Source organism: Megascapheus bottae, chromosome 2 (genome assembly GCF_031878675.1).
Source record: "Megascapheus bottae isolate mThoBot1 chromosome 2, mThoBot2.hap1, whole genome shotgun sequence".
NCBI lineage: Eukaryota > Metazoa > Chordata > Mammalia > Rodentia > Geomyidae > Megascapheus > Megascapheus bottae.
Window position 1 is genome coordinate 90,792,674 of NC_143510.1, and position 26,125 is coordinate 90,818,798.

Consider the following 26,125-nt stretch of genomic DNA (forward strand, 5'->3'; position numbering starts at 1 on the left):
CGTGGCCACTCTGAGCAGGATCTGCGCCCTCCCCCCCCAGGTACCTCTGGGGGTCCCACTCCCTTTTGGATCCATTTTGTGTCAAATGTAATTACAGATGGAGATGGCCCTTCTCCTTTCATCTGGGCTTGCGAGGAGCTGGCAGCATTATTAGATTTCTTAGGCATTCAGCAGAAAGCTGGGGGTTGGGGAGATTTTTATTTTCTTTTCCTTTTAAGCCACCTGGAATGAAAGTGAGGTCTCTAGTGCTTCTTGTCACAAAGCTATGGCTTTGGCTCTCACCTTCTCACCTGTGCTGTGGCTGGGCTCTGAGCACCCTCTCTGCATCTCTGTCACCAACTGACCTAGATTCCTGCCGAGATGATGCTTCCTTTGGGAGTTCTCCTGGCCTCCTTCTCCTGCCCTCAGTGGCCCTGTCATCAGGGGCTGGCCTGCTTTGTTAGTGTGGCTTTGGGGCTTTGCCGCGAGGTGTGAGTTGCTCCTTTGCAGTAGCAAAGCCCAGAACCCTGCAGGAAGACCCCACCGGTCTTCCGAGGAAAGACAGGAATGATGAATGGATGAGGGAATGAGAGAATGAGTGGGCAAGTGAGTGGGTGAGTGGCTGAGTAAGCAAGTGAGCGAATGAGCGAGTGGCTAAGTGAATGAGAGTGAATGAATGAATGAGTAAGTGAATGAGATAAATCAATGCATACGTGAGCAAATGACTGAGAGAATGAGTGCATGAGTAAGTGAATGAGTGAATGAGTGAGTAAATGAGGGCTGAGCTGAGGCTTCGGTCCTGTGAGGGGACAGCAGCTGGGAGTCTGACTTGGGTCAGTACCCAGCCTTGCTGCATCCCTCCCAGGTGGTCTGAGCAGGTCAGTCTGTGTTGCCCAGCCTCAGTTTCCTTGGCTGTTCAGCTAAAGGCCCCCTCCCCCAGTGGATGTTGCAGGAAGAACTCTGAGGTGGCAGGGTTGAGAGGAGAACGACCCAGAGAGGCCACAGGCCCGCAGGGTCACGCGTCCCCGTCCCTCATGTCCCCGCAGCCAGAGGAGCTGACCAACGTCCTGGAGATCTGCAATGTGGTCTTCACCAGCATGTTTGCCCTGGAGATGATCCTGAAGCTGGCTGCCTTTGGGCTCTTCGACTACCTGCGAAACCCTTACAACATCTTCGACAGTATCATTGTCATCATCAGGTACTTCCTGCTTTGTGGCAGAGGAACGGGGGTCACGCGCTGACCCTGCCAGCACAAACAAGTGACCAAACATACTGTACAAACTTCCTGGGTGTGTGTGTGTGCGTGCGTGTGCGTGCGTGTGTGTGTGTGTGTGTGTGTGTGTGTGTGCGTGTGTGTACACAGCTGTGTGTGTGTGTGTGTTTATGTCTGCCCAGGACTCTGGGTTCAGAGGTGCTGGTTTAGGGGTACAGCCAGCAGCATTTGTTAGATGAGCTGAAGCCCCGTCTCCCCATCCTTCTGTCCCCTCCTGGTTCTGCCCCTCTCCTCTGACGCCCCGCCTCCCCCGGGCCGCAGCATCTGGGAGATCGTGGGGCAGGCGGACGGGGGGCTGTCGGTGCTGCGTACGTTCCGGCTGCTGCGGGTGCTGAAGCTGGTGCGTTTCATGCCCGCGCTGCGGCGCCAGCTCGTGGTCCTCATGAAGACCATGGACAACGTGGCCACCTTCTGCATGCTGCTCATGCTCTTCATTTTCATCTTCAGGTGAGCCCTGCCACTCTGGGGCCGTGGGCCGGGGCCTGTGGGCGGTGGTTGAGGATCCTCTAGAGAGACTCACCTGGGTCTGGGCGCGAGTCCTGGTGCCAGCGTGCAGTCCTGATGGCTCTGGGGAAGGCCCTGCCCCCGCCCCAGGTTCAGAGCACTTGCACCGTGCATCCTGTGAGCCATCCTTCTCTGCCTCGGCAGCATCCTCGGGATGCACATCTTTGGCTGCAAATTCAGCCTGCGCACAGACACGGGAGACACAGTCCCCGACAGGAAGAACTTCGACTCCCTGCTGTGGGCCATTGTCACGGTGTTCCAGGTGAGGGATGGGGCGGTGCACCCTGTGTTTCAGCTCGGGCCCTCCGGGTCAGGGAGGGCTGAGGTGACTCAGACTGGGCCCCGGGGCCCAGCAGTGACTCATGTCCCCTCAACAGATCCTCACCCAGGAGGACTGGAATGTCGTCCTCTACAACGGCATGGCCTCCACTTCCCCCTGGGCCTCGCTCTACTTTGTCGCCCTCATGACCTTCGGCAACTATGTGCTTTTCAACCTGCTGGTGGCCATCCTGGTGGAGGGTTTCCAGGCCGAGGTGACCACAGCCCCGGTGTGGAGGGGAGGAGTCCCTCCCTGGGGCCTGCAAGCCCCTGGGCAGGGTCAAGGCAGCCAGGATGGGGGAGGGCTGCAACTCAAACATCTAAGTGAAGTGATGAGCTCCCTGCACAGGAATCAGACACAATGTGCTGTAGGATGAAGGGCCAGGCCGTGCCATGTGCGATTCCAACGCCCCTGGTTTCTACAGACCTGGCTTCCTTCTTTCTCCAAGGACAATGTTATTCAGGCGAATAGATGTTTGTAGCCTAGGTTGTCATTAGCTTCTCTGGTCCTTTTTCTAAGCCTCAGTGTCCTCACTTGTAAAAGGGAAATGGAGATGCCCATTGAAAACTCCAGGAGCGGTGGGGGGAAGGGCTGCATTCACCTCTGATCCAGCATGGCGTTGCTCTCCTAGGGTGACGCCAATCGCTCCTACTCGGACGAGGACCAGAGCTCATCCAACATGGAGGAGTTTGACAAGCTCCAGGAGGCCCTGGAAGGCAGCAGAGGTAAACAGGCCTCTGCCAGAGGCCCTCCCTAGATACCCAGGCAGGCACAGGGCACATCTGGCTTCCTCCTCCATCAAGCCCAGGCCTGGGATTGCTCATGCGCTGCTCAGGCGCTATGTTCAGATGTTGAGTCTCAAAAGGAGGACAGACATTCATGAACTTTCTAGATTCCTGCCCCAGGGGCAGCTGCAGCCCACAGAATCCCTTGGTTAGAATCTTGGGGCCTTAGCATATGCCAGGGTTCCAGTCTTGCCTGGCTCCATTATAGCACTTGGAACAAACCGGCACACAGTCTGCCTGTTTCCTGCCAAGTGACACAGGTCCAAGCATGGGAGGCAAAGGTCTTGTGAATAGTAAAGAGTCCCACAGGCTCTTGGGATGGTGTGTGACCCAGAAGACTTCCTGGTAGAGATGCTCTCTCTGGAGAGCTCTCCGTTTCTGTTAGGTCACCTCTATTTTCTCTGTTTCTTGGCTTCCATTACTCTTGTTCTGTTCTGTTTTGTTTGTTGTCCTTTCTGTCTCCTTACTCTTCCAGACCCTAAGCTCTGCCCAATTCCCATGACCCCTAATGGGCACCTGGACCCTAGCCTCCCACTGGGCGGGCACCTAGGTACTGCCGGGGCTGTGGGCCCTGTGCCCCGCCTCTCTCGGCAGCCAGACCCAGTCCTGGTGGCCCTGGATTCCCGCAAGAGCAGTGTCATGTCTCTGGGCCGGATGAGTTATGACCAGCGCTCCCTGGTGAGTCCTCTGGTGGGCTCTGATGGTGCTTCTTGTTTGGGAGGGGGAGGGGACCCTGGAAGAAGGCACCTGCCACATCAACCTTAGACGCCACACTATCCTGCCCAAACTAGGCACTCCTTGTTTGTCATTCCTGGGTGCCCCATGCCAGAGGGCGACCTGGCAGCAATGAATGCATGGTGCCAGTAGACTGGTACAGAGAACTGGGGTTTCATCTTGCCAGCAGTAGGTAGGGTAAAGACTTTGAGGACCACGTAGACTAGAGCATGAATCTGTCTTTTGCTGTATGACCACCACACAAATTTCTCTCCATCTCTTGAGCCTCAGCCCCCCACTCTCTGCAAAATAGGAAGATGGCCCTAACGTCCTGTGACTTCCCCAAGAAAAATGAGTGTCAGGATGGGATGAGACCTCCCCGAGACAGGTCCATGTGGTGGAGCAAGTCTGGCTCCTCCGTCACCATTGGCTAGGCCCTGATGTGGGGTTGTGCTGGGCACTGACCCTGGCCTGGCCTCCCTGCAGTCCAGCTCCCGGAGCTCCTACTACGGGCCGTGGGGCCGCAGCGGGGCCTGGGCCAGCCGCCGCTCCAGCTGGAACAGCCTCAAGCACAAGCCGCCTTCAGCGGAGCACGAGTCCCTGCTGGGTGGCGGGGCGCGGCCCTGCGAGGGCACCCGTGACGAGGGGCCACCCCGCGCCGTGCCCCTCCATGCTCCGCACACCCACCACCTGCACCACGGACCCCACTTGGCACACCGGCACCACCACCACCGCCGGACTCTGTCCCTTGACACCAGGGACTCGGTGGACCTAGCCGAGCTGGTGCCCGTAGTGGGCACCCACCCTCGGGCTGCCTGGAGGGCGACGGGCCTGGTACCTGGGCACGAGGACTGCAACGGAAGGATGCCCAGCATCGCCAAGGACGTCTTCACCAAGATGGACGACCGCCGGGACCGCGCGGAGGACGAGGAGGAGATGGACTACGTGAGTCGGGGCTGGGACAGGCCAGCAGGTGGACCGGGAGGGGGCGGGGCCGGGAGGGGCGGGGCTTAGACGGCCAAGGGCGTGGCGAAGCGGAGGGGCGGGGCCAGAGGGGGACCAGAGCGCAGGCCAGCAGGAGGGGCCTGAAGTGGGTGGGGCTTAGACGGCCTTGGGCGTGGCGAAGCAGAGGGGCGGGGCCAGAGGGGGACCAGAGCACAGGCCAGCAGGAGGGGCCTGGAGTGGGCGGGGCATAGAGGCAATGGGCGTGGCGAAGCGGAGGGGCGGGGCCAGAGGGGGACCAGAGCATAGTCCAGCAGGAGGGGCCCGGAGCGGGTGGATTGTGGTGGGCGTGGCATGGAGCTGGGCGGAGCTACCCCCTTCTCCTGTGTGGTTGGAGGGGTAGGGCCAGAGGGAGCAGGACACAGGTCAGCAGGCAGGGTGTAAATGGGCAGGGGCTGGAGTGGCGAGGGCATGCGGTGGGCATGGCCATGGGAGCAGCAACCGGCCTTCTGCGGGGAGTGGTTTGAGGGGTGGAGCCAGACCTGGGCTCCCCCTGGGGAAGAAGCTCCTTCCAGCCCCTCCCCACATCTGCCGTGGGAGGGACAGACCTCAGAGGTCACTCAGCCATTCCCGGTTTTCTGAATGGTCAGATGGGGCCCCAGAGCCCAGGACTGACCCTCCTGTGACCCGCCTTCCCCTTGCCAGACTCTGTGCTTCCGGGTCCGCAAGATGATCGATGTCTACAAGCCTGACTGGTGCGAGGTCCGAGAGAACTGGTCTGTCTACCTTTTCTCTCCAGAGAACAGGTGTGCAGGGCCTGGCTTGTGGTTAGGGCTGCATTAGAGGCTGCGAGCTCTCTGCCAAGCCTATACTGGGGGTGGTGTCTGCCAGGGAAGAAGTAGGTCCAGACGTCCGTTCAGGGATTTTCTGGGCACCTCCTATAGTCTAGGTTAGCCCAGGGCTAAGCTCCTGGTTGGACAGATCCTGAAGCAGCCAGGGGTCCTCATGTCCGGAGTGGGCATCAGCAGGCTTCCTGGAGGAGGAGGCCTTCTGGTAGTAGGCTTTGGAGGTAGATATTACTCAGGCAGAGCGGGTCTGGAGTATTAGGAGGGCAAGCTGGCCCAGGTGAAAGGAGCAGTGGAGGGAAAACCTAGGGGACATTAGATGACGGGATGATCCTGGTGGGAAGGACAGAGGTCAGTGATTTGGCCAGCACAAGCAGGTGCTCTTGGCCGTGTGGCTATGTGGTCAGGGGAGAGGGTCTAGGCATGCATCCTAAGCATGTAGAGCTGGTACCTGCTGCTGCCAGAGGACAGAGAAAGAGAGGGGGCTCACTTCTCTCAGCCATCTTGGGTGGTGGGCCTGGGCCCCCTGCTGTTTCCTGGCCAGGTAGGAGGCAAACTGACACTCCTGGTGCCTCCTGTCTAGGTTCCGGGTTCTGTGTCAGACTATCATTGCCCATAAGCTGTTCGATTATGTCGTCCTGGCCTTCATTTTCCTCAACTGCATCACTATTGCCCTGGAGCGGCCCCAGATTGAAGCTGGCAGCACGGTAAGTTGCTGCAGCCCTTTAGCAGTGGAGGGGACCAACCTGAGGAACAGAACACCAGGGCCTGCCCTGGTCCAGAGTGCCCCGCCCGGGGAGCCCTCAGCAAAACCAGATGCTAGTCCACGAAGGGAGGTGTTGGCAGGAAGCTTGATTTGAGAAGTGCCAGCTTCTCCCAGCTGCCCCTTGGAGCTTGGCCAGGTGGCCAGGCAGTTGGCCCATGGCATTTCCTGACTCTTTCAGGAACGCATCTTCCTCACCGTCTCCAACTACATCTTCACAGCCATCTTCGTGGGCGAGATGACACTGAAGGTTGCTCTGGGTTTTACTCCCATGGCCACGGGGTTGCGGGGGGGGGGGGAATTCCCTTAGCATGTCAGTGGTCCTAGCGGGGGTCAGCATGTCTCCCATCCCCCTCTGAGTCAACCCCCACCAGAAAGGCAAATGCAGGGAGCCACAGAGCCAGTGGTGTAGAGGTACCTGTGGAGGTGAGGTGCAGGGTACAGGAAAAGAGATCCTCTGGAATTCTTCCCAGCACCATGGCCTTTGGGCTTGCCAGAGTATTGGGAGATCCTGAGGGGGCAGCTTCGTGGGTCCCGCCCACTGCCCTGCCCTCACTGGGACAGTCTTGAACTGTCCCCTGCCACCTCCATCCGTCTGTCCTGCCCCAGTGGCTGCAGGCGAACTGGACCTCGCCCTGCCCTCTCCCCCCCTCCCCCCAGGGCCCTGACCCCAGTCCCCCCCTCCCCTGCCAGGTGGTCTCGCTGGGCCTATACTTCGGGGAGCAGGCCTACCTGCGCAGCAGCTGGAATGTGCTGGACGGCTTCCTTGTCTTCGTGTCCATCATTGACATTGTGGTGTCTGTGGCTTCAGCCGGGGGCGCCAAGATCCTGGGGGTCCTCCGGGTCCTGCGTCTCCTGCGCACTCTGCGCCCGCTGCGGTGAGGACCTGGGGCGGCAGTGGCCGAGTTGTTCTGAAAGTCGCGAGGCTTTAGTGGGGATGGGGACGCTGCGCTCACGTTGCTGCTGTCTGCTGTCCCCAGTGTCATCAGCCGGGCCCCGGGGCTGAAACTGGTGGTGGAGACGCTCATCTCCTCCCTCAAGCCTATCGGCAACATTGTGCTCATCTGCTGTGCCTTCTTCATCATCTTTGGCATCCTGGGGGTACAGGTGAGGGGGTCCAGAGGGGCAGAGCAGGGCCCTCCCGCCCCGGTGGAACAGCCATGTCCTGGTCAAGAAGGCAGACCACAGCCAGCCACCCGAGCCTAGGGCAGGCTTTCGGGGTGACTGAGGGGTGGGTCCCTCCTCTGATGCTGCTGCCCAGGCTCCAGGAGTGTCGACCTTGCTCTCCTTCCCCCCAGCTTTTCAAGGGCAAGTTCTACCACTGTCTGGGCATGGACACCCGAAACATCACCAATCGATCCGACTGTGTGGCGGCCAACTACCGCTGGGTTCATCACAAATACAACTTTGACAACCTGGGCCAGGTGAGCGCTGCCCACCTGCCTGCCCACCTCAGTCTGGTCTGCCTGCTGTGGGTGAGGGTTGTTCAGTGCCCATGGCCCGGGCACCAGAGGCCTGTCTGTGGATTTGCACTGCCACGCTTGACCTGGGGTGTTTCCTTTCCAAGTTTCCTCATGGGCCAATGAGGTGGGAACCACAGTCTGCTGGGAGGAGACAGGAGGCCAGGATTCCTGTGCAGAGCCAGGCCACCCTTTCGTTGAGCTCCAGCTGGGTGTGAGGCTGTGCCAGGTGCCAGCATTGTCCATCACCCTGGCAAAGAGCTGTGAGAATTTACCCACTCTCATGTCTCCAGATTGTCTCCCTCTAAAAATCACAGACCAGCCAGGCTCTGGTAGCCTGTGCTGGTAATCCCAGCGACACAAGAGGTTGAGATCTGAGGATTATATATCAAAGCCAGCTCAGGCCACACTGTTCCCGAGACTTTTATCTCCACCTAACCAGCAAAAAGCTGGAAGTGGAGCCTTGAGTGACAAAGCTTTGTGACAGTTCTCAGGTTCTGGGTTTAAGCTCAGGTACACACACGCACACACACACACACACACACACACACACACACCCCTCAGATACATGGCCCAGTGTGATCACGCAAGAAAGGTCTCTGTTCCTGGGCCTCCCAGACTCAGAACAATGGAGGACAGAGGCGGCAGGTGTGGCCTGGTCCATCCCCGCCTCATCTGCACCTCCCTATATCTTCCAGGCACTGATGTCCCTCTTTGTCCTGGCCTCTAAGGATGGCTGGGTGAACATCATGTACAACGGGCTGGATGCTGTGGCTGTGGACCAGCAGGTGGGTATGGCTGGGACCTGGCCAGGCCTGAACCGGGGGAGAGACATGTCCTTGGCCAGGTGATCGGGAACTTATGCTGGTGACTCCTGGCACTCTAGGATCACCCCTCTATCAGCCCACCTCAACGTCCTGGCCTGACTTGGCCCTTCGCATGCTCTGTGGGTGGTGTGAATTCTTGTATACACTTGCTTCCGCAAACCCCCTGCTCGGCAGGGGGAGGGATCCCAGCTGGTTCCCGCCTGGAGGGACATGGCGCCTGGTGGGTGGACAACCAAGTACAGAGGGGGAGAGGGGGGGCTGAGCCAGTTGGCAGAGGGACAGCAGGTACCAGCTGAGACGAGAGAGACAAAGTGAGAGGAAGCCAGGGGAGGAACAGAGCTCCACTGTTCTCTGGGCAGGGGCAGCAGTTTATCCAAGGGAAGAAGGAGCCGCTGAAGGAGAGCCACAGTGGTGCCTCTGCTGGCCAGGCTTGCGTGGGCACCTCCTATGGGCTGCTAGAGGGGTCTGGGTGGAGTGGGTCAGGGAATCTGAGAGAAGGCCTGAGCCTCAGCTCCAAAGACTCTTCCAGGAGACCTTAGGCAAGATGCAGGGCAGATCAGAGAGTTGTCTGGGGTCAGACCAAGGAAATCTGAAGAGGAGTTGTGAGAAGGATCAGAAAGAATTCTAGGTCAAGACCGGGCCCACTTTGGAGAAGTGGGGACTTTGTGTGGCCCCAGGCCCAGGAGTGACCTGTGAATTTTCATTTCTTGGGGCATATGTAGTTAGACTCTGAAAGCCAAAGACAAGTGAAGAAGGGATAAAGAAAGATGAGAACTCCACCTCCTTGTCTGTTCTGTCCTCTGCCCTCAGCAGAGAATGTGTCTGCCTTGTTATTTCTTATTTCTAAATGGGTGAATAAGCAGGTGGGTCGATGGCTGTGTGGGTGAGTGGGTAGGCAGGAATGGGTGGGTGAGGGATGGATGGGTGCATATGTGCTTGGCCAGATAGGTGACTGGTTGCGTGAATGAACAGGTGGGTAGATGGAGCAGATAGGTGGATGGATGTGTGGATGAGGGATTGGATAAGTAGGGGATAGATAGGTAAATGGCTGATTGGGTGGTTGGTTAGATGGGTGAATGGAAGGAGGAGTGGATGGAGGGTTGGATGAATAGATGGACAGGTGAATGGCTGGCTGGTTGGCTGATAAATGGATAAATGAGTGGATAGGCAAGTAGATGGATGATCGGTTGGACAGATGAATAAAAGGGTGAGTGAACGACTGCATAGATTGAGAATGGATGGAAGAATGGTAGCTGAGTAGTTAGGTGAGTGGATAGATGGATGAGTGATTGGATGGGTAGAGAGATGGATGAATAAGTGGATGAGTGGACAGATGGATGGGTAGATGGACAGATGGGTAGGTGGACAGATGGGTAGGTGGACAGATGGGTGAAGGAGTGACTGGATAGGTGAGTGCATGGGCAGATGATGGATGGATGAGTATGTAGATGGATGGGTACTTTCCAAGTAAATGAAAGGTAAATGAGGAAAAGGATAAATGTCCACAAGGCTGCAGCTAGAGCAAGGAAGGAACGAGGATTCTCCTGGCTCACACTGTACCTCGCCAGGCTCAGGCTGGGCGTTTCCCACCTGCTGCACTCTGGGAAGCAGGCCGTTGGCACCCCCTTTGCATCAAGGCTTGGCACGATGGGGCATCTGCTCCTGGCCCTGCGGTGCCTGACCACGCCCCCTCTGGATTCTGCCCCCGCAGCCCGTAACCAACCACAACCCGTGGATGCTGCTCTACTTCATCTCCTTCCTGCTCATCGTCAGCTTCTTCGTGCTCAACATGTTCGTGGGCGTGGTGGTGGAGAATTTCCACAAGTGCCGGCAGCACCAGGAGGCCGAGGAGGCGCGGCGGCGCGAGGAGAAGCGTCTGCGGCGCCTGGAGAAGAAGCGCCGCAGTGAGTGGGTGCTGGGGGGCTGGGGACACTGCCACCTGGAGCCCCTCGCTGAGCTGCTGTACCCCTCGAGCCTGGCCTAACCCCGGCCTCCTGGGCTCGGGAGCTACTGAGAGCAAAGGACCCGTTCCTGTGTCTGGGGTCCAGCATCTGCCCGTCCATCAGTGCCCCACGTCCATCAGTGCCCACCTGGAACTTGGGGGGGGCATTGCCCACCTGGGTGGAGCACCGGATGGTTCAGGCTAGGCAGAGCCCAGAGGACCTGGACCGTGTGACCGCTGCACAGCAGACCTCGTGACCCCGCCATGGGTACCTCCTGGGCTCTGGGCCACCCCTCCCATGGCTTACACTCCCTCGAGGTTCCCTGGCCACGTGGGGGAGACCTAACTCTGACCCAGGACTGAGCGGAGTGACATCTTTCTCCCTTGCTTCCCCTTCCCCCTTGTCTCTCCCTCCTTTGTGTCCGGTCCCTTTCTTGACCCCAACCAACCCCCTGTGGTCTATACCACTCCTCTCATGCCACGCAGAGGCTCAGAGGCTGCCCTACTATGCTACCTACTGTCCCACCCGGCTGTTCATCCACAATGTGTGCACCAGCCACTACCTGGACATCTTCATCACGTTCATCATCTGCCTCAACGTGGTCACCATGTCGCTGGAGCACTATAACCAGCCCACGGTGAGCCACCCGCCCCAGCCCCAGGTCACGTGTTGGACCTTAGCAGGCCTGCCCTCAGCAGCAGCCTGGGGTAGGGGGTCATCTCACAGCAGGATCTGAGAAGCTGCTCTGTGCCAGGCCCTGTGCTGGGCTGTGCCCTGGGGAAAGGTCAGAGGGAAGGTCACTCATTGCCAGTGCTTCAGGACGGCGACCTTCCGAGGGCATCTTAGAAGATGAGTACCAACAACTGGTGCACAGTAGATGCTCTTCACGAGGCACTTCCTAAAGGAACTTGCCGACTCTCATAACATTGTAGGGTTGTCGAGATTTTATAGGGAAGGGAACTGAGTCCCAGCTGTAGTTTGCCCTCAAAGCATGCCATGTGGTCTGTGCTATTAGCTGAGCATACAGGAGACTGGGGGGGGGGCACTGCTGGGGTCTAAGGTGGTGACCAGTCCTCAGGACCGTAGGCCGTGTACACAGAGGGAGTGTGAGGAGAAGTGGATCCCGAAAGCCTCAGCTCAGTGGAGTTGTTCAGCTGAGATGGGGGAAGGCAGGGATGTGGCACAGGTCTTTCAGGTGAGGAATTAGAATCTTATTTCAAATGATAGAGGAATGTGATGGATGAGGGGAAGGAAAAGGGAACCAGGGGGCGAATGGAACAGTAATTGTAGAGCTTCCAAATTAACATGAAAGAAAAATCGCAGCTCACCTTTCCACAGCATTTATTAGGTGTCCAGGGCTGAACTGGGAGCTCATTTAATTTTCACAGCAATTTTTTGAGGTGCGTAGCATTATTATTATTATTTTTTGCAGTTTTCAGATTAAGAAGCTAAGTACCAGAGAGGTCACTCAGTTGCCCCAAATATATATATAGTGACTAGGAGTAAAAGCTAAATCGTTATTCACATCTATGAAATCTGGTTTGGGAATTCTGAATCACTACCTTATATGACTTTCAAAGAAGGGCACCTAGCCCAAATAACCAGAAATAAGGAAAAAGGAAACAGCAATGCAGGTAATGCGCATGAAGTAAGATGGAAGGAATAAAAGCCCTACTATTGTACTAAATGTACATGCACTGAATTTTCCCTTTTAAAAAAGGCAGAGACTTCCTGATTGGCGGGAGGTCACAGGGCAGGCCAGAAGTCCCGGGTCATGCTCCCCTTTGCCCCTGCAGTCTCTGGAGACAGCCCTCAAGTACTGCAACTACATGTTCACCACTGTCTTTGTGCTGGAGGCTGTGATGAAGCTGGTGGCATTTGGCTTGAGACGTTTCTTCAAGGACCGGTGAGTGGCTGGGCCAGGTTACCGCAGCAAGACGGGGAAGCATCCCTGAGCCCCAGACGAGCCTGGAGCAGTCAGATGAGGGAGACCAAAAGCTTTTGAGCACTGATAGCTCGGGGCTCCCTGTGGATCAGGGGGTGGTCAGGTCACATGGGTTTGGTACAGTGTTTCACCAAGCCCTTCTCAGCCCATCTCCAGGGCATCTTCCACACCCTGAAGGATGTGCTTTATGCCAGCCTTCCATTTCAGAGGGAGCTAGAAAGGCTCAGAGAGATGGATGGCCTGGCCAGAAGCCACCCAGAGGGAGCGGGAGGCTGGGACGTAGGCTGAGAGGTCGGCGGCCATGCCTCTTCTACATGAGGCCAGTGGTGTGGGTTTCGCTCGGTCGCACCCTTGCTCTGGGGAGTGGAGTCCCTCTGGAGGGGAGCCCAGTGGTGGTGTGGGGGTGGCCACAGCAGGAGGACGTGTGTGGAGCAGCGCTCCTCCCTGGGCCCCGCAGGTGGAACCAGCTGGACCTGGCCATCGTGCTGCTGTCGGTCATGGGCATCACGCTGGAGGAGATCGAGATCAACGCAGCCCTGCCCATCAACCCCACCATCATCCGCATCATGCGAGTCCTGCGCATCGCCCGGGGTGAGGGCGGGGCGGGTGGGGCGGGGCTGGGGCTGGCTGGGAGCCCGAGGGAGCACCCCCTCCCCCCGCCACCCCGCCCATCTCCCGCCACGTGAGCATCTGGCAGCTAGTCTTGGGTGAGAAGGAAGGAACTGGATCCAGCTCTAGTTGCTACTAGGCATTTTTCCAGTTGTGCAGCTGGGACCCGGCCATTCGCATGTCTTTGTCCAGTCCTGCCGGGACTATGCCCTCGCTCCTCCTCCTCCTTCTCCTCATCCTCCTTCTCCTCCTCCTCCTCCTCCTCTTCCTCTTCCTCTTCTTTCTCCTCCTCCTCTTCCTCCTCCTCCTCCTCTTCCTCCTCCTCCTACTCTTCCTTCTCCTCATCCTCCTCCTCCTCTTCCTCCTCCTCCTCTTCCTCCTCCTCCTCCTCTTCCTCCTTCTCCTCCTCCTTCTCCTCGATAGTCCTGGGGCTTGAACTCAGGGCCTGGGTGCCATTCCTGAGCTTCTTTTGCTCAAGGCTGGTGCTCTGTCAATCACTTGAGTCATAGTGCCTCATCCGGCTTTTCTTGAGCAGTTACTGGAGTTGTGAATCAAACTGTCATACTCAGGCTGGCTTTGAACCGTGGTCCTCAGATCTTAGCCTCCTGAGTAGTTAGGATCACAGGCGTGAGCCACCAGAGCCCGACCTGCCAGTGCTTCTTTCCAAACCCTCCGGCCTCAGAGCTGGTTCTGGTGCCTCGGCTCCTCACCCTCTGCCCATGGCCGCCATGTTCTGAGGAAGAGAGGGGGCTCCAGAAACTGGACAAATGACACCACAGCCCTCTGTAGCCAGAGGCGAGGGCACTCCTGTCACCCCTGTCCCTGCGTGGTTGATGTCCCACTCGCACTCTTACTCAGTGACCTCCACACGGTGTCACATGTTTTTACATGGCCCTAGTCATCCTGAATGCCTCTCCACAGGCACAGGCGCACACACACCCGTACACGCGCACGCACGCACACACGCACACGCACACCCCCCTTGCAGCCCAGGCTGAGGGCTGGCTGGATGTCATCTGCAGTGCTGAAGCTACTGAAGATGGCAACAGGAATGCGGGCGTTGCTGGACACGGTGGTACAGGCTCTGCCCCAGGTAAGAACTCCTCCTTTCCACACCCTGCCTGGATGCCACCATGCTGAGCTGGGCCCGGAGCTGGGGGCAGGGGGGGGAACATGCCTCAACTTGCTTCGCCCCAATCCTGCCCAGACTCGGGGCAAAGTCCTGCTTCTTCTTGGCCTCACCATATGGCTGCCAGCCCTGCTCTGGGCCCTGTCCTACACCAGTGCCCTTGGGGAAGGGAGGGAGGTGCTCCAGGGAGGACCTGTGGCCTCACCGGGAAGGGGAGTTGGCAGGAGGAGGTGCGGGTGTGGCTCTCTGGGAGGGCAGCCAGAGCCCTGACCCCGGCAGGGCTCCCCGAGTGGACAGGAAACGCACCGTCCAGGCAGTGGAGCTGGGGCTAAGGCCCTGGGCAGGGCAGATTGTGGTCCTCCTGGTAATTCCTCAGTGCTCGTACTGCCCTCAGCCCCCATTCCAAGGTGTCCTGCGCTGCGAGGCGAGCCCCATGCACACACTCATCTCATCTTGTGGAGTTACAGGCTCTTGAAGTCAAAGGCACAGTGACAGCACACTGAAGATGGGGAAATCAGTGCCCTACACGTCCATCGTAGCTGCTGGGGAGACTCAGAGCTACAAGATTATGGGACTCTTGTTTCCAGAACAAAAAAACCAGCGAAGGCAGGGCTGGCAGCATGGATCGAGGGGTAGAACACCAATGAAGTACATGATTTGAGTGAATTTGAGGCCGGGATACCCACGAGTTTGTTTGGTGTGAGCTTCCCGGTGGCCAAGCTATAAGGGAAAGTGACGTGGATGGCACTTTGAGGTCTGGATGGACCATAAGGGCTCTCGCTGTAGATGTGGTTTTCTCTACTATCTGGAAGGTGGGAGGGGGTGAGGGTGGGCTGGGGAGAGCCACGGGTCCTGGGACCCAAGAGTGGGGCTTGGGCTTGGGTGTGACTTACCCCTTCATGCCTCGGTTTCCATGTCTGTCATGGCAGTGTGTCAAATTCCAAAGGGAACATGGGTCATAGAAAGCCCCATAGCAGATTCTACTCTGGCTGAGTATGGGGATGTGGAGATGGGGTACCCAGACCCACCTGGCCCCAGACCCAGCCTCGAGGAGGTGACACGTGATGGCAGGTACAGTGACATCCGCTCTTGGAGAGTCCTGTGCCAAGTGCCATGTGATCCTGTGGTGGGGGTGGGTCTTGCTCTTCAAAATCTAGTACCTGTTGCCCCTGCTGCCACGTAGTGCCCGGGCATGTGCTTGCTTCTGCATAGAAAGGAAACGAGCGCTGTCTCCTGGGCTCTGCCCCACGCAGAGAGGAAAGGCATCAGGGAAGGCTTCCCGGGGGAGGTGACCCACCCCTGGGCTGTGAGGGGTGAAGAGCAGACAACGACCGAGGCCGACAGAAGGTCTCCCCTGCAAAGGCGTGCGGGGCTCGGTTCTCTGCTGGCTTAGAGTCAGGGACGGGGTCGGGCGATCGGGCCTGGGGAGCCTGGGCGCCCAGGTCACGCCAGCTTTCAGCTCTGCAGAGCCTGGGCGTTGTCCCAGGGCCCGCAGGAGATTTGGACAAGGAGGGCTCTTTTGGAAGTCTCTGGTTGGAGGAGAGGCGGGAGGCAGGGAGGTCACTGCAGCTGCCAGGTGCTGAGGTGCTGAGGAGAAGAGAAGGAAGGCTGGGTGGGAAGGCGTGACTTGACTCCCTGGGCCACGCGCCGGCCTCCTCCCTCCGGCTGTCTCGTGGTGCCCACTAAATGCCTGTTTCACTAATGAACGGAGCACCATTTAATTAGCCAGACACTCGGGTGCAGGGAGGCTGGGAAGGAAGCCTCCCCTGGAGCAGAGCCTGCGAGAAGTACTTCTCAGCAATTAACGCAAACGCCTTTCTGTTCCACTCGCACACACGGCCTTCCCAGGGCTGGAGCGTGATTTCGTTTCCAGGCCAGGCGCGTGTGTCTGAGCTGGCCTGGGTAAAGAGGGTCTCCGGCGGGTGGATGTAGAATCTGGGACATTCTCTCCCTTTGGAGCCATGGCGGGGGTGGCTGGGCGTGCAGGAGGCTTCTGCGTTCGGTATGAGGCCGCACACTGATCTTTTCTGTGGAGAGCTCTGTCTTCGTGCTGGCCTGTGGGGACAAACAGAACTTCATCCAGCTCGTGAGGGCTCTGCAGTAGAGTCAATGACAGGGAGGTGCAGTTACATCTGCACAGGAGGAATCCAGGCAGGCTTCAAAGAGGCGGTGGTACTGCTGGTGAGACGCCCTCTTCATCCACAGGGCCTCTTGGAGCACCCAAGATGCAAACACCTTAGGAGCTGGAGTGACAGGGCCACTGACTTCACCTCTTAGTCTGCCTCTCTGAGAAAGGGGAATAAAAGATGGTGTGTAGATTGTGGGTGTAAGAGAGCTAGGGAATGAAGAACTTAAAGCAGCATTTTTATTTACTTTTTTTTAATCCGTTGTGTGGCTTGAATCCAGGGCTTGGGCGCTGTCCCTGGGCTCTTTTGTTCAAGGCCAGCGCTGTCTCACTTTGAGACACAGCACCACCTGTGGTTTTCTGGTGGCTCATTGGAGATGAGCCTTGCAGACTTTCCTGCAACACTGGCTTTCAACAGTGATCCTCAGATCTCAGCCTCCAGTGCCCAGCTCACAGCAGTGTTTTATCCTCTTCCTCTGGCCTCTGTCTAGGCAGTCACTGGGGGTGGCCGGTGGACGTGACCTGTGTCCAGTATTCCATCTGCCCTGACCTCGGGCTTGGAGGCTGGCCTGAGCTCCCTCACTGCATCCTCCCTGGTCCCGGGCTCTCCTTGTTGCCCAGGCCTCTCTGCTCCATCCTCTCCAGCCTCCCCCAGCCCCCCATCCTCCTGGGCCCCCCTCCCTGCAGCCCTGGCTCAGTCCCCCGCCCCCCTTCTCCTCGCAGGTTGGCAACCTGGGTCTTCTCTTCATGCTTCTGTTCTTCATCTACGCTGCCCTGGGAGTGGAGCTCTTCGGGAAGCTGGGTGAGTGACGCCCTAGGCCTGGGGGGGTGGAGAGAAGGGGGGCTGTGGACAGGGAGACCCCTCTGCAGCGGGGCTTCCACACCCTGTGTGGGTGAGAACAGAGCTTCGAGGACGGTAATGGGAGCTGTCCGGTCTCCTGGGAGTTCATTGTCCCTGCCCAGGCTAACGCCTGTCTGGATGGCCCTGCTTCCTCAGCCTCAGTTTCTCCACCTGTGGGCGGGGCCTGGTTGGCACACACCCCTGTGGGGAGGAGGGGGAGAGCCGGGAGCTGCCACGCCAGCGGGACTGAGTGTCCTCTGCCCTCTCAGTGTGCAATGAGGAGAACCCGTGCGAGGGCATGAGCCGACACGCCACCTTCGAGAACTTTGGCATGGCCTTCCTCACGCTCTTCCAGGTCTCCACGGGAGACAACTGGAATGGGATCATGAAGGTACTCGAGGGAGGCGGGGAGAAAGAAATGAGGGGCTGGTGAGTCCAGGCTGACCGGGCTGGGGGGGTGAGGCGTGCGAGGGCGGAGGACGCAGGGTCAGGCAGGAGGGCCCTGCCACCTGTGTGCGCGTGCGTGTGTGTGTGTGCGCGTGCGTGTGTGTGTGTGCGTGCGTGTGTGCGCACGTGCGCGGTCCTCACCGCCCACCTCGCTGCAGGACACGCTGCGCGACTGCACGCACGACGAGCGCAGCTGCCTCAGCAGCCTGCAGTTCGTGTCGCCGCTGTACTTCGTGAGCTTCGTCCTCACCGCCCAGTTCGTGCTCATCAACGTGGTGGTGGCCGTGCTCATGAAGCACCTGGATGACAGCAACAAGGAGGCTCAGGAGGACGCCGAGATGGACGCCGAGATAGAACTGGAGATGGCCCACGGCCTGGGCCCCAGCCCCCGGCCACCCACCCCCTCCCCCGGGGCGCTGGGCCTGGGGCCAGGAGGTGCAGGCGGCGGGGGGGACCCAGAGGGCCGCCTGTGCCGGCGCTGCTACTCTCCTGCCCAGGTGAGGGGGGACCCCACCGCGCTGAGCTCCAGAGCGTGGCCACCCCATGATGAGGGGCCCAGGCCCAGGTCACGGGTACAAAGAACGGGAGGGCAGCCGCGTCCCACCCACCCTGCAGTCGGGGACCCAGACAGTAATCCCCCCTGTCCCCACCCCGCCCGCCGCCTAGGAGAATCTGTGGCTGGACAGCGTCTCTTTAATCATCAAGGACTCCTTGGAGGGCGAGCTGACCATCATCGACAACCTGTCCGGCTCCATCTTCCATCACTACGCCTCTCCCGCCGGCTGCGAGAAATGTCACCACGAAAAGCAGGAGGTATGGGGAGCCGGGGAACCGGGAGGAGACAAGAAAGAACCCCAGCTCTGGGCTCCGGAGACTCGATGGCGCCTGTTCCTGGGACAGTTTCCTTGGGTGTCCCCTCCCCCAGCTTTGTCTCCTCCAGGCTCCCCTGCTTCCCAGCTCCCTAGCTGAGCAGGAGTGGGAAGTGGGGGCGGCCCTTCTACCCAATGAGAGCAGATTCCCCGGGCCTCGGGCCCTGTGCCCACTGCCTGTCACTCACCTGGGGCTCAACCAAGCCAGACCCAGTGCGGCCCTGACCTGGGCTTCGTGTGTGGCAGGCCGAGTGCTGTCGTGACCTCAGTGTGTACACCTGGCCTGCTGCCAGGCTGGAGGGCAAAGTGGGGGCCCGCTGGCCCCGCCTCCCTCGAGGGCATCCTCTGTGTCCCTGTCACGTGCTGCCCGGGCCGGGCCTCTGTGCTGGGAAGGCATTCCACTGGTACCCAACAGGCTCATGGGCTGCTGTGACTTCCGACCCCTTCCGGAGCCCCCGCTCTTCAGCTGCCCAGCCTTGGGGTGACGGGCCCACCCCCCCCCCCCCCGCAGGTGCAGCTGGCGGAGACGGAGGCCTTCTCCCTGAACTCAGACAAGTCCTCGTCCATCTTGCTGGGGGATGAGCTGAGTCTCGAAGACCCCACGGCCTGCCCGCCTGGGCCCAAAGACAGCAAGGTGAGCAAGGCCGGCTGTGGCTGTCCACGTCACAGTGCACGGCCTGTGGGGCTGGCTGCGGCTCTGCAGGGCGCGCTGTGGTGAACCCCACTGGTGCCCCTGCACCTTCCTCTCCCACTTGCCCCCCTTCCTGCAGGGCGAGCCGGACACACCCGAGCCCACGCAGATGGGGGAGCTGGGCGGATGCTTCCTCTCTTTGTCCAACACGGCTGCATCTTCAGGCACTGAGAGCTTCCTGAGCGAGATGGAGGCCGTCCCCCTCAACCCTGTCCGGTCCTGGCTGAAACATGACAGCGGCCAAGGTGAGGCCTCGAAACTTTAGGCCCCGACCTCTGCTTCAGCGGGAGTGGGGTGGAGATTTTTTTCCTTTGGTATTTTTGTACAACTTTATATTAGCCCAGAAAGAACCTTGATGGTTATCTGGTAATCAGAGGTAGATCCTGAAGCCTGATGGAAAAAGAGTAAAGGAACAAGAGCCAACTAATACTGTGATGTGAGAAGCCTGGGGTAAAGAAAACTTCACGCTGAGCTTCCTAGGAGATGGGGTAAAAAGAGAAACACACACACACACACACAGTTCTCACTGTCAGGCAGAAGGAAAGCTACCTGATTACAGACTTTTTTTTCAGTGCTATATTTGAGACGCGTTTATCCTCCAGACTCTCACACAAGGTGACGTTAAACAATAGGAAGCCTGGTTTCTTCAATAACTATTTAGTGAAATGTGTGGCCATCTCTCCTCAGGCTCTATGCCTGACATTCTTTGAGAAGTACTCTGTGCTCTGGGCCTGCAGGCACATGGTAGGGGAAAGCCAAATGGGCTTCCCGTCAGCCACCATCCCCCTGAGGGATGATGGGAGCCTGGCGTGAGGACCCTGATTCTTCTCCTGGGACACACACATATACACACATACTGGGCCTGCTACGAGCTTCATGGTGTGAACTTTCTAAGGACCCTCCCTGGAGCTGTGGCCTTTCTGACGGACATATTTAGATACTACTCTTCCTGAATCCAAAACGTGATATGTGACCTGACACCAGAGCTGTGTGTGTGCGTGCGTGTGTGCTGGGACTTGAACTCAGAGCCTTGGAACTTTTTTTTTTTTTTGCCAGTCCTGGGCTTGAGCTCAGGGCCTGAGCACTGTCCTTGGACTTTCTCGAGGCTAGAGCTCTACCACTTGAACATCAGCACCATTTCAGGCTTTCGTGCATGCTAGGCAAGCACTCTACTACTAGGCCAAACTCCTGGCCTTGAACTTTGGCTCTTTTGCTCATCACCAGTTTGAGCATTTTTTAATTCTTCTGTAGTTTTTTGTTTTTTATTAAAATTTTATTTTTAAGTATTCTTATAAAGGTGATATATAGAGGGGTTTTAGTTACAGAAGCCAGGTAACGAGTACCTTTCCGTTTGAACGGCGTCACCCCTTTCCCTCGCTCTCTCCCAGTTTTTCCCTCCCACCCAGCATTTTGTTGATTAATTGAAGACAGAGTCTTAGGGACTTTTCTGCCCTGGCTGACTTGGAACTTCAGTTCTCTACATCTCTGCCTCCTGTATAGCTAGCATTACAGGCATGAGCCACTGGCCTCAGAGTGATTTTGATTAGAGGGATCGATCCCTTTTAGTTGACCATTTATTTATTTATTTTTTCAGTAATGACAGATTGTCATTATAAGCACCTGGGGCCGCTGCTTATAGATTCCCACCCCTGGGTCTTATCTTTGTCCTGTAAGGTGCAGAGGGGCCATGGGCAGTGCTGCCTGGCCCCAGGCTCTTCCGCCTCATGCTTGCCTGTCTCCGAGGCTGGGACCAGGCTCACACGGCCGCTTCAGCGGGTTCCACCCAGCTAGTGCAGGCCTGGCGCAGGGCTAGAGGGGTGTCAGGCCCAAGAGCTGACTAACTTAGTGATTGAGGACCTACTGTATACTTGGTACTAGGCCAGGAGCTCTGCAACTACTTGTCATTCTCACAGCCTTTCCTCCCCTTGGAGTGGGTGTCTGTCCTTATTTCCGGAGGAAGTGACCCATGGGCCAGGCCTGAGCTGGATCTCTTGGGCTCAGAAAGCAGTGTGTTGGCCCAGTACCTGTCCCCCAGGAATCACACCTGCTGCTTCAGTATTCTCTTTTGTTTTCACAGTGGGGAAACTGAGGCAGGGTCTTGCCCAGGTTCTCACAGATGGTGTGTTAGGTGGCTTCCCTCTGCCAGACCAGTAAGGACCCCTCAATGGGCCCTCAGGGCCGTGCCTTCCCACGCAGGTCTCAGCGGCATTTCCTCTTCTCCCCCAGCACCCACGAGCCCCTTCTCCCCGGATGCCTCCAGCCCCCTCCTGCCCATGCCCTCCGAGTTCTTCCACCCTGCTGTGTCTGCCAGCCAGAAGGCCCAGGAGAAGGGCACAAGCACAGGGACACTCCCCAAGATCGCCCTGCAGGGCTCCTGGGCGTCCCTGCGGTCTCCAAGTGTCAACTGCACCCTCCTCCACCAGGTAGGGCACCTCCGAAGCTGCACAGAGGCCACAGAGACTGGGGGCACCAAAGGCTCAGGGCACCACCCGTAGGGGTAGTTCGGGGGGGCGTGCTGTTGGTTGGGGCATGATGAAATAGGCAGGACCAGGAGCAGCCCTGGGACACCTGGGGACAGAAAGTGTGGGTGGCTGGGATGGTGGCACCTGGAAGGAGGCCTGTGGGCCCCAGCTTGCGGGATGAAGGGTGACATGGTGTTAGGGTCTGGGAAATGCCAGGGGCGGGGGGTAGGGAGTTAATTGCTAGAGTTGCCCAGAGGGGAGGTCTGGAAATGGGATGCCTCAGCTGTAGGGTCCCTGAACTAGGTCGTCTGAGGCCTCATAGCTCTCAGACCACCTGGGCACCAAGCAAAGTTCTCCACTCTGGGTAGGGAGACGGGGGCATTCTTGGCCCATACAATGGTGGGGACAAGCCTGGCAGGTGCTCATGGTGGTTACGCATTCCTCCAGGGAAGGCCGACTCCCAGCTCTGTGCCCAGTTCTGAGTTACAGCAGGCCACCAGCACAGATGAATCACCTTGTGTGTGTACACACGTGCATGGCAGTTCTGTGTTTAGAGTGTGTGGTGGGTGTGGCAGGAGAGATGATAAAGCAGAATGCAAGCCCAGGAAGCCCACTCCTGGGCAGTGAGCTGTGAGAAGGGAATGGGGCCGCCAGAGCTGAGGCTGAGAAGGATCTGCAGGCTTGCTATGAGGGTTGGGTGGGAGCCTCATGAAGGCTGCGGAGTGGTTCTGGGAACTTCATGGGAAGCCCCTGAGGCCAGTGCCGCCACAGCCCAGCACCCCAGCTTGGCGGTGACCCTAGAGGTCACCAGGGGTAAGCCTGGGAGCTCCTGAGGTGTTGAGGCAGCCTGGGGCCTTGGCTTCATACTGGCTGGGCTCCCGAGGGGGCATGGCCTCGCATTGACTGGCCCCCCGAGGGGGCGTGGCTTCGTGTTGGCCAGGCTCCCAAGGGGGCGTGGCTTCGCATGGGCTGGGCCCTGAGGGGGCGGGGCCTCCCAGGGTGGGACTCCCTGGGGTGTGGCCCTAGGAGGCGTGGTTTCCCAGGAAAGGACTTCCCAGTGGGTGGGGCCTCCCAGGGGGCGGGGCTGCTGAGAAAGTGGTCACCCATGGACCAATCTCCGAGTGCCCAAGAGTGGCCCTGAGGGGACACAGACAGCCTCATTCCCCACCTTCCTCGCAGGCCACCGTGAGTGACACGTCGCTGGACGCCAGCCCCAGTAGCTCGGTGGGCAGCCTGCAGACCACGCTGGAGGACAGCCTGACCCTCAGTGACAGTCCTCGGCGTGCCCTGGGGCCGCCGGTCCCCGCGGGTCCCCAGAGCGCCGGGCTGTCACCTGCGGCCCGGCGCCGCCTCAGCCTGCGGGGTCGCGGGCTGTTCAGCCTTCGCGGGCTCCGCGCCCACCAGCGCAGCCACAGCAGCGGGGGATCCACCAGCCCGGGGTGCACGCAGCACGACTCCATGGACCCCTCGGATGAAGAGGGCCGCGGGGGCACGGGCGGGGAGCATTCGGAGACGCTCAGCAGCCTGTCGCTCACCTCCCTCTTCTGCCCGCCACCCGTACCGCAGCCCCCCGGCCTCCCCCGGGCCAGGAAGTCCAGCAGCACCAGCAGCCTGGCCGCTCCGTCTGCTCACCGGCATCCTGCTGCCCCGATCCCCAGCCTGGCCCGGAGCCCCTCGTGGGCGGCTGAGGACCGCAGCAAGGACCCCCCTGGCCAGGCACAGCCCACCCCAGCCTTGGGGCCCTCAGCACCAGAGCTGCAGCCACCCCCTGGGGATCTGGAGGCCACAGATGCCATGAGCAAGAGGAAGAGATGAGAGGTGGCAGGGGCCGGGGCTGGTGGCCAGATGGGCGCATCTGTCCACCGACCCGCCCCGTTTCACCTTCTTTTACCTCAGGAGCCAGGGAGCAGACAGCAATACTTTGTCCACACCTGGGGCCAGCCGGGGCCAGCCGGGGCCAGCCGGGGCCAGCCGGGCCGGCCCTCTGAGCCTGTGGATGGAGGAGGGCCTGGGTTAACCAAGGCTCAGATGTGGCTGCTCGTGGTGGCCTAGCGTGGCCCTTTCAGTGCATATACGTACATATATGCAGATATACATATATATAGAGACAGACACATATATATATTTATTTTTTTTACTGAGCGCTTATGACTTCTAGAAAGTGCTAAAGTTGGGGGTATGGGCTAGGGCTCGGCCAGGGGCCTTGTCGGCTGCTTGGCACAGAGGCCTGCCCAGGGCAGGTGCTCCTGTCTGGGTGTCACAGCTGCAGTTTTTAGGGTATCTGCCGGGGCTGGGAGCAGTAGCTTGAGGATTCAGGGCTCAGAGGCTGGGGATGGGGGCAGGAGGAAAGGTGCAATTCAGGGTGTACTTTTTTTCTCCCCATTTAAAGAAGTCGCTGCTGTGGTCGCCCACCTCTGCCCATCTGTTGGGGTGTCTGTCTCGTCCCTCTGATTGTCTAGCTGTTGTGAGGTCTTTTGTAGATACCCCTCCCCCACACCAAACACACAGTCCCTCCTAGTTGCCAGTTAGACATTTTCTTTAGACAAATCAGGGGTGTGTAGCAATGTGCTTAGGGCCAGCAGGAGGCCCGGTGGGGGGCCTGGGGCTCGGCAGGACCCACACTTCAGGCAACACTGTTGGGGTGAGGTTCTGCCCCCAAGAAGGCCTTGGGCAGGAAAAGTGGCGGAAGGAGACAGGACCAGAGAGATGGACTGCCCAGTCACAACCTGCCCCCAGGGTCACGGATGCCCACCCGCACCCCACACAGCCAGTAGACCTGGACAGTGGGTCTCCTGGGACTTACTGTCTTTCAGCCCTGCGCTATGTCCCTGGGAGTTGTGATCACCCATCCTAAGTGGCTGCTTCTGCTCCACAGCACTTTAGGGTCAGCACAGATGGTCCAAGTACCTGCCCAAGCCAGGGACCCGTCCCCTCTCCAGTCTCATTACCTGGAGACCCAAGCTGGGGATCCGTCCCCTCTCGTCTCCTTACCTGGAGACCCAAGCTGGGGACCCGTCCCCTCTCCAGTCTCCTTACCTGGAGACCCACACCTCGAACTCCCCATCTGCCTGTCCCTGGGTCTCTGTCTCACTGTTCCTGAGCTACAGGTCAGGTTTAACTGTAATGCTTATCAAACAGAGTCAGGACAGGGAAGTTGTGGGGTGGAGATCTGTCTCTTTTTCCTATTTGAATAGTTATTCACTTATTTCAGTATTTATTAGAACAAAAATAGAATGTATTGAATCCCTGACTTCACAGAATTCTTGCTTAGGTCCCACTAGGTTCTCAAGAGTGAGCAGATGTAGTCATGAATCTTTGCCTTTGTCCGAGCCTTCCCCTGGGCCCTGTGTGCAAACCCTGACTTCACAGCAGTGGGTGCTGCGGCCTGCTGGCACACCATGGGGCTGCGTGGACAGAATCTGAAATTTTCTCAGCTGGCACGGGACCCTTAGAGTTGGGCACTGCAGGGAAAGAAGGAGGAAACGGATGGCAGGAACAACGTGGCTTTGTTGGAAAGGAATAGGGCGCAGGGGGTCAGTATGCTGTTTGCCATTTGAGCTGGTCTGAGCCCTGTGGGCTTCCTGGGGACAGGCTCGGAGACTGTCCAGCTTTAGCCTGAACTGTGACCCCAGAATGAACAGGGCATGGTGCCTAGGTGAAGGGAGAGGCAGAGTGAGGACTGGGGGGGTCGGGGTACAGAACAGGGCCTCCTAGAGGCAGAGTTCTGCCAGGGACAGGTTTCCTGAAGTCCCAAATGCCTGCCCTGGGCATTGGCCTTGTTCTTGTGCCAGGGGACCAGCGAAGCACTGACAGTGGGTAAAGCTTGGGCAAATGGCCTCTCCTTTCTTCCCAATCCAATGGCCTCAGCCCACACGTGTCCATCACCAAAGCACAAACTCACCCCAGTGCATTTGGGCCTGGCAGTGGGGAGGATGAGGGCCCAGGTGCCAATACCCTACGTTGTTTGCGTGCTGGTGGTAGGCGGGGACTGCAGCATCCCAGACAGGGACCTGAAGTCAACTGGGATGGTGGCCTGCTCTGGCCTCTTGCTCACCCCTGCCCTGCCCTCTACTCCAGGCAGCCCCCACCCCACCCCGGAGGAAGACAAAGTGTGCACAGTATCATCCTGCCTCCCCCACTCCCTTTGGGGCCTACTGCTTCCAGGGTTCCCCCCAGCCCCTTGTGCTGCGCTGTGTAAGGGCTTGGGGTCTTAGAATCCGCTCTTTAGCCCAGACACACATATCTTTTTGTCTTTGTGCAATAATTAGTGTTCCTGGCAGAGCTAGGGCCAAGCTGGGCCTAGGGGAGGAAACAGAAGCCACCTCCTCCAGGAAGCCCCCGGCCTGGCTCTGCCGCTGTGACAATAGCATCCCCAGTCACTGTATAGTTTCTATGACGTGAACAAACTCCCTTCCTAGCTGCTGACAGCGCTGGCCCCCAATGGCCTGGCACAGAGAAATCCGGCAGCAGCCACCGCCAGCCAGCGTTGTTTTGAATAAAATCCTTGAAGCTGATTTAGGAATCTCTGTGTATTTCTGCTCTTCTTCCCTTCTAGGGGTGGGAGTCAAGCTGAGGCTTTCCCCAGGGAGAGATGGGCCATGCTGTCCCTCCTTCAGGCTGAGGTTTGTGGGGCCTGGTGTCTGGCAGGGATCT

At 58.6% G+C, this 26,125-nt stretch overlaps 1 protein-coding gene across 1 annotated transcript in view; it reads left to right on the forward strand.

The window, feature by feature from the left end:
- The window catches only part of Cacna1i (calcium voltage-gated channel subunit alpha1 I), an 82,768-nt gene extending 58,696 nt beyond the window's left edge, over positions 1-24,072 (forward strand). Inside the window, exons 10-36 of the mRNA XM_090328759.1 lie at positions 1,026-1,177; positions 1,514-1,699; positions 1,901-2,018; positions 2,134-2,289; positions 2,707-2,800; positions 3,336-3,538; positions 4,061-4,519; positions 5,222-5,322; positions 5,945-6,068; positions 6,306-6,374; positions 6,818-7,002; positions 7,105-7,231; positions 7,423-7,548; positions 8,283-8,372; positions 10,123-10,315; positions 10,840-10,991; positions 12,151-12,260; positions 12,757-12,890; positions 13,931-14,001; positions 16,886-16,964; positions 17,273-17,394; positions 17,609-17,947; positions 18,117-18,263; positions 18,831-18,953; positions 19,090-19,255; positions 21,237-21,433; positions 22,652-24,072. Of these exons, the coding sequence (XP_090184885.1) occupies positions 1,026-1,177; positions 1,514-1,699; positions 1,901-2,018; positions 2,134-2,289; positions 2,707-2,800; positions 3,336-3,538; positions 4,061-4,519; positions 5,222-5,322; positions 5,945-6,068; positions 6,306-6,374; positions 6,818-7,002; positions 7,105-7,231; positions 7,423-7,548; positions 8,283-8,372; positions 10,123-10,315; positions 10,840-10,991; positions 12,151-12,260; positions 12,757-12,890; positions 13,931-14,001; positions 16,886-16,964; positions 17,273-17,394; positions 17,609-17,947; positions 18,117-18,263; positions 18,831-18,953; positions 19,090-19,255; positions 21,237-21,433; positions 22,652-23,287 (4,659 nt within the window). The 3' untranslated portion in view covers positions 23,288-24,072. The remainder of the gene's footprint in view (positions 1-1,025; positions 1,178-1,513; positions 1,700-1,900; positions 2,019-2,133; positions 2,290-2,706; positions 2,801-3,335; positions 3,539-4,060; positions 4,520-5,221; positions 5,323-5,944; positions 6,069-6,305; positions 6,375-6,817; positions 7,003-7,104; positions 7,232-7,422; positions 7,549-8,282; positions 8,373-10,122; positions 10,316-10,839; positions 10,992-12,150; positions 12,261-12,756; positions 12,891-13,930; positions 14,002-16,885; positions 16,965-17,272; positions 17,395-17,608; positions 17,948-18,116; positions 18,264-18,830; positions 18,954-19,089; positions 19,256-21,236; positions 21,434-22,651) is intronic.
- Positions 24,073-26,125: the final 2,053 nt, after the last annotated feature.